Source organism: Loxodonta africana, chromosome 17 (genome assembly GCF_030014295.1).
Source record: "Loxodonta africana isolate mLoxAfr1 chromosome 17, mLoxAfr1.hap2, whole genome shotgun sequence".
NCBI classification, from domain to species: Eukaryota; Metazoa; Chordata; class Mammalia; order Proboscidea; family Elephantidae; genus Loxodonta; species Loxodonta africana.
In genome coordinates this window covers 79,873,113-79,886,869 of record NC_087358.1, presented here as the reverse complement: position 1 = coordinate 79,886,869, position 13,757 = coordinate 79,873,113, and the positions used below count along the sequence as shown (strand labels likewise).

The 13,757-nt window shown below is 38.4% G+C and overlaps 1 protein-coding gene across 6 annotated transcripts in view; it reads right to left on the bottom strand.

Annotated features, from left to right (window-relative positions):
• The window catches only part of TRPC4 (transient receptor potential cation channel subfamily C member 4), a 288,851-nt gene extending 281,263 nt beyond the window's left edge, over positions 1-7,588 (bottom strand). For all 6 annotated transcript variants that reach the window (XM_023551371.2, XM_003412637.4, XM_010592656.3 and 3 more), the window contains exon 1: positions 7,211-7,588. In XM_023551371.2, the coding sequence (XP_023407139.1) occupies positions 7,211-7,588 (378 nt within the window). The remainder of the gene's footprint in view (positions 1-7,210) is intronic.
• Between the last annotated feature and the right edge of the window lie 6,169 nt (positions 7,589-13,757).

Sequence of the window (13,757 nt, the reverse complement as noted above, 5' to 3'; positions counted from 1 at the left end):
AGCAAGGATAAGGGAAACCCTTGGTGAGATGGATTGGCAGAATAGCTGCAATGATGGCCTGGCACACACTGGCAGTATGATGCAGGACTGGGCAACATTTCCTTCTGTTGCACATAAGGTCATCGTGAAATGGAGTCAACTCGAAGGGAGCTAACAACAATAATCTGTACAATGACTAGGCAGCATCAGTGCTCCTATCTCACAAACGAAGCTGAGAGAGAGTTGGAATAACTTGTCCAAGCTAACCAATGGCAAGACATGGAGCCAAACATTGAACCCAGGACTAGAAGTCCAGTGAAGAAAATGTTAGAAGAGCTAATATGATTTTATTTTATTTGAGTTGTTTTCACCACAATATCTCTTTGTTTATAACACTGTATCAAGGAACAAAAACAAAGTAAATTGAACTTAAAATACTAAAATTGTGTATTCGTGCAGGATCCTCACTGTGAAGCTCTTGGGGGGAAGCTAAGGTGATTCTTACATTGGCTCTGCCCAAGGACAGCTTCCAGTACCAGGGACAATATTTGTCAAGTAAGCATACCATTTTTCATTAAAAGCTGTTTTTCCAGTATTGCTTAAATTTTAGAAAATAGCACATAGAGTCTACTTTAGAAGATGACCTAGTAGCCAGAGGTGGCCCTGTGAAGTGGGTCTGGCGGAAAGAGGTTATTGCTTCCCTTTTGTCAAAACTTGCAGGAACTCTGGAATTGCTATGAACAAAGCCAGCCATTCTAAGAGACTAAGGGAAGTGATACAGACAGAATGCATGTAGGACCACAATTAGTATTTATTGAGCAACAAAATCATAAATGGCACTATGACATTCAAGACAGAGACAAAATCTGAATATGTGGAACTAAAAGCTTCTTAAAACTTTCTAATTCAAATCCTAAATTAGGATAATGAGCTCTCGAAGATTTAAGTGAATCCTGTTTGAGTTGGTGCAATGGCTAGAGCCAGAGCATTATGGTTACCTTTAGGGACTCTTTAGCTCCAGCACTGATATCTCCTGACTTTGTGATCTGTCATTTAAGGCTTTTTGTGCCTTTATTTCTGCATCTATCCAATGAGGATAAGGATAGCATCTTCTTCATACCAAATACCACTGAGTGGATTCTGACTCAAAGCAACCCTATAGGACAAAGTAGAACTGCTTCACAGAGTTTTCAAGGCTGTAATCTTTATGGAATCAGACCCACATCTTTCTCCCAAGGAGTGGCTGGTGGGTTCAAACTGCTGACCCTTCCTCAGCCAGTCACTTAACCACTGTGCCACGATGCTGTTGTTGTTTTTAGGTGCAGTTGAGTTGGTCCCACTGAAAGCGACCCTATATACCACAGAAAGAAATGCTTCCTGGTCCTGCGCCATCCTCACAATCGTTGGTATGCTTGAGCCCATTGTTGCAGCCACTATGTCAGTCCATCTCCTTGAGGGTCTTCCTCTTTTTCACTGATGCGCTCTTACAACAGAGGTGGCCAGTGGTTGGCTCAATGAATGTTAGCTAATGTTATTACTGGTGCCATTGTTATCATCGTCTTCATACAGACTGTAACTCAAGGATGGTTACTAGCTATTAATTTCTAGGTCCTTTTAGTGAGGCCAATCCCCAAGCCCAGCTGGGTCCCCTTTTCCTCCTTTGTAAAATGAGGGGACTGGATTAGACATTTTCCAAGATCCCTCCCAGTTCTAAAATTTTTACATTCTTTTTTTAGTAGAAGTTTAGTATCTAAAGGAGTCCCTGGGAGGTGCAAACGGTTAAAATTCTTGGCTCCTAACCAAAAGATTGGTGATTCAAATTTACCCAGAGGCTCCTTGGAATAAAGACCTGGCGAAAAATCAGCCATTAAAAACTCTATGGAGCACAGTTCTACTCTGATACACATGGGGTCACCATGAGTCAGAACTGATTCAACAGCAACTAGTTTGGCTTTGGTTTTAATATCTAAACTTCTTTCAGCTGAAATACTCTAAGATCTTAATTGGTGAACTAATAGAATTTTTTTTTTTCTCAAAGAGGAAAAAAAAAAAGAAAACATAGTATTCTCCTGAATCTTAAAAACCAGGTTAGCATACTATATAGTTCAACATACCTAACATAAAATTTACACTGCAGACATTCTATGACTTTCAACTCCTCTAAGTCAGTGGTTCTCAAAGGGTGGCCTTATGACCAGTAGCATCAGTATTACCTGGGAAAAAAATTACCTGGGAGCCTGTTACAAATACAAATTCTGGGGCCCTATACCAAACATGCTGTATGAAACCCTGGGGTTGGGGTCCAGCAATCTGTATTTTAACCAGTCCTTCCAGTGATTTTGATGACATTAAGATTGAAAATCACTGTCTAAGTGAAGAATGGAAAAGCAAGTTTTGTTTCTGATATAAGTTTACTGAAGTAGCTGAAACTGAAATTGAACCTGCCCTTAAAAGATTTCTGAAAGAAAGGTCTATTCAAAATAATTAGAAGTCAAATAACCAATCGATTGTCTGGAAAGTGGGCTAAGTCACCGTCAGTATTTCCTAGAGAAAAAGGTATGAAGAAGGTTAAAAGTTAATAAAGTTGTCAGAGAATGTCAGTGAATGCTTCTAGCAAAGGCGTAGTCCTGGTAAGAATACATATCTCACCTTCCCGCTTAGTGCAAAGAGCCATGCATTTCTGCTATGTGGGAGAAACGAAGTATTAATGCTTTTCATTTTTTGATACTAAAAATTAAAATAAAACACTAGAAACTCAATATCCTGCTTATGAAGCTCTACATTAACAATGATCATGAGGATGGCACAGGACTCGGCAGTGTTTCACTATGTTGTACGTAGGGTCGCTATGAGTTGGAACCGACTCGACGGCACCTAACAACAATGACAACATTAAATATACAAGGAATATACTTAATAATCAATGTCCATCTACTTATCTGGCAAAAACAAAATCTTTTCATTAGATGCTGAATTGAGAATATCATTTATACAGTAGAGATCACAAACATTTAAAGAATACACAAAGGCAAGAAGAGTACATCATTGTCAGGTAGACAGGAAGAAAGGGGATTTTATTTGCTCCAACGTCCTCACTACCATCCATACACTAATCCCTACCTCCAGATTTCGCTTTCAGTTTTAGTACATCACAAACCGGTTCCATCCTCCTTTGATCATAATCTCTGTTCAGTTACTACCCATTGCTGTTGAGTCCATTCCAACTCATGGTGATCCTACAGCACAGAGTAGAACTGCCTCATGGGGTTTCCAAGGAGCGCCTGGTGGATCTGAACTGCTGACTTTTTGGTTAGCGGCCGAGGCCTTAACCACTTCGCCACCAGGGCTCTTCAGTTATGGAGTTAAATTCATCAGAGTATAAACCCTTAAACATTCTTCCTGTTTCCTCTTCTGGCCCTTCTCCTCCCTCATTCCCAAAGCCCAGTAATGATTTGTGCTTACCACGTCTAGTCAATTTTTTTTCTTTTTCCATTGTGGTAAATATATATTTCACAAAACATTTTCCATTTCACCATCTTCACATGTACTGTCCAGTGACACTAACTATCCTCAACATGCAACCTGTTCCAAGTATGCCATCACCCTTCACAGGCACTCGGTGTCTCCTAACGTCATAATTATTTGAGGGTTTATTTCTCTTTCATCTTTTCAGTTTTTTCCTGTCATGATACTATCCCTGTCTCTTTTCACAGCTAGACCTTAACACTCTAGGGAGCGGGAAAAACATCTCCCTCCCCAGCTCCCAGCACAAGGCCTGGCAGAGTAAACATCTTCAAACTGTTCCCCCGTGAACATACTCAAAAGGTACAAAAATTAATCTGAAACCTCATAGCTCGCATACTATGAGGATGCCATTAAACACTGAATCTCCTCCCAGAGACAAATAAATTTGCCACAAAATTGTAAAAAAAGAATATATTTCCTAATCTACACTTGTTGGATTTCAAGATGTTAGTAACTGTTATAATAATCAGCTTTGCACAATTTTATATTGCATCCTCTTTCTTGAACTATTTTAAGACAATTATGTTAATTTTACATATTTTATACTTGGATATTATTGTTTTCAGGTTTTAACACTTGGCTCCAATGACTTCAATAACAAAATTAATGACTAAGTTTCAGAGGCTCTGGAGAAGGCTGGTGAGAGTGGAAATTAGGCAAATTATAAAAAGATCCAAAATGGCTTTCAAAGGCCACAAGAATCATCTAAGGCATTACACTTTACGAAAGAAAAAAACCCTGGCAAGAACATATTTGGTACCTACAACATGCTGATTTATGGAAATTATCAGTCCAGATGATTTTGAGCATGCTCAGGAGATACACAACCTCTGAGAAAATCATAGATGAGCAGCCAGGCTCTAGGGGTTTGACTGCATCCCTGAACCTGCGGACACCTTTTGTGTGCTATACTACATACAGTTCATGTTGCTCCGGCTTCACTTTGATTGTACAAGATGCCAGGAACTCTTAGGAAGACTGGAATAGTTCTTTCAAAATTATATAGAGTTCATATAAAAATACACAGTTTTTATTTATTATCAGTACTTTCACTGAAGAGGAATTCTAGAATGTACAAATAGGAAAGGAATTCTTGGCCAGCTGAGTGATACAAGAGAATGCTTCCAGAGACACATGGTCTGGGACATTTCAGATGCCTGGCAGACTGCAAACCTTGACTGCCTTTTATTAATAATCAGCGTCCAGATCAAGTGCCTTCAAGGTGCCAGGACCTACTTGTGAGACTGCAGCTTAGCTCAGAATTTGAACATCTTCCAGCAAACACTCTCATAATAGCAGATACCTTCTCCAGGCACCAAATTACTCCAGATAGCACAAATGTCACTGACCTTATTAAAGAGACCTCAAAATCTGTGGCCAATGTTTTCTAGAAAATAGAACTAAGATAGTTCATTAGTAATAAACATGAAAAATACATTTAATGGCTACTTTGCTTTACAGACCCCACCTTCTGTTTTATGGCTGCTTATGGTTGACAAAAGAGAAGAGGGTACACTGTATAATATTGCTGTTGTTACAAAATACAGACACGACTTCAGTGGTGTGATTGTGGAAAATGTTTCAGAGTCACAAGGTGGCTGAGGTAGTAGCACCTAAAATCACACCGACAAAAAGAGACTCTTCTTCGTTCCCATCTAATCACCTGCATCTCCTTTGTGGTGAAAAAACTGAGATTAATAAAAATTATATCATTTGATATTACCATTACCTGTCCATCACAATCAAGGTTTGTCCAAGTTTAAAAGGATGAAAAAAGCAGATTTTTCTATCAGTAAAGTTTACCGACATAGAAGATAGCCCACAACAACTAGATGTGAAACAAACCTCAAATAAAGCAGCAAAGCAACAAGCAGAGAGGTGTTGATACTGTGGCCACGATGTTTTATCAACGTTCTGGTTCAGGGGAGGCGGAGGGGATGAGCGGCAGTGAGACATAGGAACAGACGAGAGGACCCAGACTCCTGAGAGGACAGGGTGAGTACTTCAGACAGCACTCAGCCACAGAGTTCTTTCCCTAACAATGACAAGCGTTCTGATAACAGTAGCTACGGCATAGCTTGCTTAAAAAAAAATTATAACACCTCCTAACACTCTACCATTTACAGAGACAGAGACTTGCACACTATCGAATAGGGCAGAAATTTCTAGAGCTGTAATATAACAGGCATTTTATAAACTTTTACTCTAAAAGACAGATTTTGAGCCGCTGCAGTACATGAGTATCTTTGCAATTAGCCAATCAGCCTTGATATAGGGACGTGAAGGGTTCACTGCGGAAGGGGAAAAAGAAACAAATGGACAACTCAGGGTAAGGCCGGAAAAGGAACGGATCTAGGCAGACAAACACAGACTTCTTATTTGTTTGTCTTTTATGTCTCCACTTCCATAGTGCTAAAGAAAAAGAAAGAACAGAAAAAAAAAAATTGTATTTTTAGGTTGTGTGAATTTAGTTTGTTTTCTATTGAGGACATTAAGATGCAGCTAGAGTTTCACCATCAGTAAATTTCATATAAAGTCCACTGTTAGAGTTCCGTTATACTTACTCCCCATTTAGTCACTGCATCATTATCTGACATTCTGCATTCACGACAATAGTCAAATATCTACTATCTGACTATTTTGCACATTAAGGGCATATGTCTGGCAGTTACAAACACCAAGGTGCCAGGAGAGAGTAATGCTGGCTGCAGTGGTGTCACTAGGGTTGGTGTCACCCTCCCCATGGACCTTTTCCTGTACCAGCTCCATCCCACGTGAGGGAAGCCCCTGGGCTCCCGGGACTCACCTCCCAGCAGCGGGTGGCTCTGGGATGCAGAGTGGCTGGGTCAGCCTGGGGTCTGGGAATGGGGCAGCCATGCAGGAATGCCCCCAGCCCCTGGCTCGTTGCTCCCATACAGTCCTGCCCTGGGCCTGTGCCCACTGCAGGTCCCTGCAGTGCAGCCAGCCCACCTGGCCCCACCAAGCTGTGGGGTGGCACCAGCCCCGGAGCTACAATGACTAGCTCTCCACCTGGTGCACCAGAGAGCAGAGGGAGGAGTGGGAGTGAGGGGAGAGAATGGGGGGAATGGGAGTGAAAAGGTGGGGTGTGGAGCCGACCTGCAGCAGTGGGGCACAGGACTGTCAACTCTGAGGTGCACCCTGCATCCCCACTTCCCGGTCACCCTACATTTTTTGTATAATGAGGATTTTTGCATAATAACCTGGCCTTTGAACCTAACCATGTCAATAAATGAGGAGTGGGTGTATTTCCTAGTAATCTTTTATGTTTGCTTCTTTAGGTCTCAATGTAAAAGAATCCCTTTGAGTGTGTTGAAGAGCAATATTCAAATCAGGAGGAACAGGCAAGCAGTTAAACAGGAAACTAGGGAAGCTATTCACAGTCTGACCCTGTAGAATGTTAGAAAATGAAAAACAAAATAAAAAAACACACATACAAATACACATTAAACCCCAAATGACATTTGTGGAGCATTGTATAAAAATATTTTTAATCTCTGCTAAGACAACATAGGCTAATTTGTTTTGCTTTAGCAGCAGTTTTCTACTAAAATATTTCTGATTTCAATGCTTACATATACATATTTTTTAAATTTGGGGGTATTTGAACATCCTTTGCAAATAAATTTTTTTTCTTTTTTTGCAAATAAATTGGATTAAAAACAGTATGATTATTTCTTGCACATACCTGTTTTTCTCCACTTGGCTTTCTGTGGTTCAGCAACAGCTCTACAGCTCCCACCACTTCCTTTCTGATAGCGTGTAACAGAGCATCTCCGACATAAACATTGAAGCTCAGGAGCAGTTCAATGAGCTCCAGGTTCTCGTTTTCAATTGCGATGAGGAGGGCAGTTCTTCCAAGAGGGTCAATGCAATTAATATTAATTTTAAAATAAATTTCAGCTTCCTCTAGGGATTTCTTGACACTTGCATAGTCCCCCTTCTCCACAGCATTCAAATAGGCTTTTTCTGAGGGCGAGAGTTCTGATTCTGCTCGGACGATCCTTAGTGGGATGCGATCTCGGCAGTGGGCATTCACATTTCTCTTGTAATAGAACTGAGCCATGTTTCATGTCATACTATTTCTTTGTCTCTGAAAACGCAACAACAAAAACCACAAGGATTAGGGTCAGTATGATTTTTAACTGTTATGCATCACATCTCTTTCCAAGTTCACAATGATGCCAATGACAGCAATAGTAACATTATTACTAATTTCTTCTTTCCCTTAAACAAATGAAATAGACTAAATAATTATTTGGCTATCTGGAAACACAAGTTGTTGTTAGCTGCCAACTCATGGGAACCCCACACACCATCGTGATCCATAGAGCTTTCACTGGGTGATTTTCAGAAGTAGATCACCAGCCCTTTCTTCCTAGTCCATTTTAGTCTGGAAAGTCCACAGAAACCTGCTCAGCATTATAGCAACATGCAAGCCTCTACTGATAGACAGGTGGTGGATGCATAAAGGTGAACTCCCTGAGAATCAAACCTGGGTCTCCCACGTGGAAGGCGGGAATTCCACCACTGAACCACCACTGCCTCCTGGAAATACAAGTTACAACTTCCTAATCTAAGATGAACAAAAAGTGAGTAATACTTGGCCAGATACGTAAGAGTTAAAGTAACATGTGTCAGAGGATGCATCTGTAGATTTTTTTAGAGGTTATTTACAAAATTTATCATATATATAGAGTTTTTAGAAGAACACCTTGAAAATCAGAGATCATTATCTTCGAGGTCCCAAAACTGGACCATGATATTCAAATGATAATTAAACATACATACTGTCAGTGTTGCTACTCATGAAGATGCTATGAAAATTATGGAATACCACTACCTTGTCAAAATGTTTTGTATTTGCCATATATTCTATTCTTAATGTTAATATCAAAATTAATGTGAATTGATAATATTATAGTATGATATTCAATAAAATATCATACTGAACCCAATAAACAATTTTATTTTTTCCATTTGTAAATGAATTCATTGAGGGGTAAAGAATGCATTCTAATGATATTAATCATTAAGATGACTCTAAGCAATTTCCAAAGGAAGACAGTGGAAAAACTTAAATACAGAGTTTACTATGAAAATTATATTTTATTAACTCTATTACCTTTATATCATGAAACAATAAATCCTAAGTCAGGAATGTATTCATTATAAAATTTATTTTTATTTGGAAGTTACTGTAAATACATAGTTGACGAAATTATTTTAAATAAATAAAAGGTCATCAAGATAAATTTGTCAGAACAAAGTGGCTGGAAGTCATATTGATTTAGTATCATCTTAGAGATACAAACTGACAGAAAAACATGTACCAGGGTTTGAATATGATTCCTTCATTGCTGTTAGCTCCCGATTTATACTTATGATCTGAACTATTTTATTCTCCTGTTATTTAAATTCAACTTATTTGTTTATTCTACATATGTTTGCTATATTAAATTAAAATGAATGGGGCACTTTAGGTACCTAAACATACATATTCATCTTAATTGATTTTTTAGACTTAATCATTTTATGAGTAAATGAACCTGATTTGAATAATGCCTCAACTGTAGATTAAACATGCCTTGTATTAACAAATGTCATTATATTTAATATGTTTTTAGTTTGGAGAATTAGGCATTGTTTGCTTGCTACCTAAATTTAATCATAATTTCAATTATCAAGTAGTTAAATTGCACTTTTTGACATCTAGATTAATTATCATAAAGATGGGAATTCCATAATTCAGAATATTTTTTGAAGTGTTCCACATTTTATTAGGTGTCTTAAATGTATTACACAGCATTGTAAAACCAGTTATGCAGCATAATATAAATTTATTGTCACAACTGCAGTCTGGGGATGTTGTGACTTCTTTAAATGGAATTTTTTTTAGAGGAAAATGAAAAGTAATATTTGAGTTCTAAATTGAGTTTAGAATAGTTGCTTGAAGTCTGATTATAATTTTGGTGTTCTGGAGGTGCTTTAGCTCATTCTAGAATAACTGAACTAGCATTCACAGTATCTGGTAACAAGAACTTAATGATCCTCCAGTGTAATTAAAACTTCTATAAAGCAAGACATTATGACACTACATATCTCATTTTAACTGTCTGATCCTGAGTGACTCAATCTATGCATTAATGACAAACTTAAAATATTTGCCTTAGAAAGTCAGCTGTCACCCACCTCCCCTGCACCTTTATCCCCAACCCCAAGTCAGCACCCGTAAGAGTGTGTGGGATCAATGCCAGAGATCTTCACATTGTAATTTCTTCTGAGTGACAAATTGCAACTAGCATTTACATTCTATTTATTCGTAGAAACATACTTCTATATCCGTTATTTCATTTTGTCCTTACCTATGACTCTGGGAGAAATACATAAATTTATCTTTTTTACAGCCGAATGCAATACTACCAATACTGTCTTCACTTAAGACTGTTTGACTGTAGCAAGGCCCAAAATACATTTTAAAATAAAACATGCACACAGTTACACTCGCACATGTCCTACCAGTATTTCATGTGACTCTGACCCTCTCAATCAAGGTTAGAAATCAGCCCAGAGAATGGAAAAACTATTTTTAAATTTATTTCACTTGTTTTATTTTATTAATGATTCTATCATAAAGAATTAGACAGGGAATAGCATTTCCCTTCTTGTCTTCAGCACAAGTACTGGTGGCATTGTAGATGAGCTGACCATACAGATGGTACTGGAAGACTTGGACAAGGGGCAGTTAATGAGGAATTAAAACAAAAAAAAACCCAGACCCGTTGCCCCATAGGGTTTCCAAGGAGTGCCTGGTGTATTCAAACTGCCAACCTTTTGGTTAGCAGCCATAGTTCTTAACCACTATGCCATCAGGGTTCCCAATAAGGAATCAGACTTACTAAAATCTATCCCTAACCCAGATAAATGCCACAAATACAAACCACAAAGGTAGATTTTTAAAAATGATGCTACACTGAAAAAAAAATTCTAGTCAACATTGTGTTTATGAAATGGAACTGGGCTGAGACATTACTGTTTCTCCATCCATGAAGCGTGGCAACAGCACTTACCAAGGAATGGGAAAGAAGATGGGCGTCAAAGAGCTAGGGCTAAGAAAGGTCTTTTATTAAGTCTTATTTCCCCTTTAATCTCTTAGAGTCAAGAATATATAAAAACTCACATTAAGATAGCTAGAAGGAATTAAAATACATTTAACCTTTAAACACATAAAATAAATATATCTTAAATATTTTTTAAAATGAAATATTAAAACACATATACAGAACTCTGATGGCTAAAACCTTAAGGAAGATTATATAATTCTTCAGTACATAGACGTCCTTTTGACGACATGAGCTGCAGAGGCACTAACAGAAAGACAAAAAAATCAAGTTTCAGGTTTTAAGGCTGTGATACATGACTGCACGAGCGAGTGGAGGTGCTGATAAGGCTGATGGAGTTTCCAGCTGACACACTTACTGGTGCCTGCAGAACTGCTGCTGGATGGAAAGCTTGCAAAAGAACAGGGAACTTGGCACAGTAAATATCTTGACCTAAAATGTGGAAATATTAACCTGTTCCCGGTCCTGCTCTTACAGGATGAAATTTCTGGAGGGACAAAAGATTTTTTTCCCCAAGAGATTACAGAAATTAAAGGATTGTTACATCTTAATGTCTCCTTGATAACAAACCAGGAGTGAAATGACTGCTTCATCAAGTTATGTTTCAGGGGTTCAGAAAAAAAATCTCAAAATCCTGAGATGTGTCTTTTTAATTAACCTAAAATTTGTTTTCCCTAAATGTGTTGGGATTTAAATAAAAAATGGGTGGGAGCAACAATTTGACATTGATTCGAACAATTAAAAATTGGTCACTAAATATAAAAATCACAATTAGCAACATAAAGATACACAGGAAAACAAAAAGTTCTGGATATTTATATAACTGTGAGTGCCTAGTCCCTAAAGGATAAGATTTTCTGTGCAGTGAAAAGAAGTGTGAACTTGAAATCCAAAGAACACGAAAGAAATATATAGAAATTTCCACTTTTGAGTATACATGCCTTAAAGCTAAATCGAATTTGCCCCAATCATCTTTTTGTGTATTTAATTTTTTTTTATTATTCCCTAGTTCAAAGTCAAAAGAATGATGTCTGTGGGTGTGATCTCATAACAGAATGAGAAATATGAATTCCTACTTGTTGTTGAAGCCCTGGTGGCACAGTAGTTAAGAGCTCGGCTGTTAACCAAAAGGTCGGCAGTTCGAATCCACCAGCCACTCCTTGGAAACCCTATGGGGCAGTTCTACTCTGTCCTATAGAGTTGCTATGGGTAGGAATAGACTCGAAGGCAATTTTCTGTTGTTGGTGTTGTTAGAATACTATTAACCAGCCACTGTTGAGTCCACTCTGACTCATGGTGACCCCAGGTGTGTCAGAGTAGAACCCTGTTCCATGGGGTTTTCAATGGCTTATTTTTCAGAAGTAGATCACCAGGCCTTTCTTCCAAAGTGCTTCTGGCTAGATGCAAACCTCCAACCTTTTGGTTAGCAGCCAATCACGTTAATCATTTGCACCACCCACGGGCTTCAGAATACTATTACACATGCTTTAGTTGCATTTGTACTTTTTTTGGAATCTGACATCAAAAAACATTTTCCCAGATTATCTATTCAGACAATTCAGACTTTTTTTCTTGCTATAATTATACTATATTGTTGTTGTTGTTGTTAGTTGCTATTGAGTCAATGCCAACTCACGGTGACCTCCCGTGTGCAGCGTAGGACTGCTCCATAGGGTTTTCAAGGCTGTGACCTTTCAGAAGCAGATCGCCAGGGCTGTCTTCCCAGGCCCCTCTGGGTGGGTTCAAACTGTCAACCTTTCAGTTAGTAGTTGACCTTTCAGAAGCAGATTGCCAGGCCGGTCTTCCCAGGCCCCTCTGGGTGGGATCAAACTGTCAACCTTTCAGTTAGTAGTTGAGCGCTTAATCATTTACACCACCTAGGCACAAACTATGGTGTACTATCTCAAGGATCCTTTGCCTGATGCATACTCCACAGAAAAGCACAGTGCTCTCATTTTTGTTACCACCCTAAATACCAGGTTCATTTCTAATTTCCTCCAGCAGGAAACTATATGCTCATTTTCGGTAATTACAAGTTTTACACATATTTACTGAAATGTTTTGTGACATAGTCCAACCAAAAATTAACTGCCAAATTCTTTCGCTCATGCTTTGACATCGTAAAAGCACAATGCACTATCTGACTCCTTTAAAAGGTTCTAGAGACACTTCTGTAAATTTTAAGAAGATGAGGTTACATCATTCAAAGAAAAAAAAAACACTTTGCTGACTAAAATATGCCATCCTTGAATTTTAAAGAAGAAAGCCATGGTTATGTTTCTTTTAAAAATGAAGGCCCTTAAGATTTAACGAAGACCAAACCTAAAACTAAACACTTAATACCTATATGCATTCCCCTCCCCCAAAGAAGAATGCCATAGGCAGGGCAAAGAGATTTATTTAGTTTTTATCTTAAGGGGTTTAGGAACATATATTTTTGAAAACATATATAGTATGTGAAGTTTGAATTTCTACCCAGACAGTCAGAAGATGTGCATCCATATACTTCTTTTTTCCCTCCAAATGCAAAGGAAAAGATCTCTCCCCTCCAAGCTGTTAATCCTGCTGCTTCCGCTTTCATCCGTTCCCGTTTCTCCAGAATTTTATATCAGTTTTCTCCTTCTTTTGCTCACTAAAGATCTTTCTTCAAACTGACTCCTTCCCCTCAAACTACAAATGTAACTTTTTCCCATATAATTATTTTTAAATTCTAAATATCCCTGCCAATTCTTTCTACCTCTGATTTTCTTTAGTATATAAAATTAAAGCTCATCTCCCATTCACTCCCTCTTACATGGTGTTTGGACGAAAAGCCTGAGGAGCTACTTCAAAAACTCAGACACTGAAAACCCTGTGGATCACAATGGGCCAATTCACATCCAATCACGGGGATGACGCAGGTCCAGGCAGCACTTAGTTTTATAGTGCATGGGGTTGCCGTGAGTCGGGGGCCAACTCACTGCAACAACAACTACTACTACACAGTGTTTATCCCCATCGCCAAATGAAATTGTTTTCTTAAGATTAATCATGTCTTGCAAATTGCCAGATAGATTTTGATACTTTTCATGCCTTATAATACTCGACTTTTCAGTCAAACCCTCTGAGATGAAA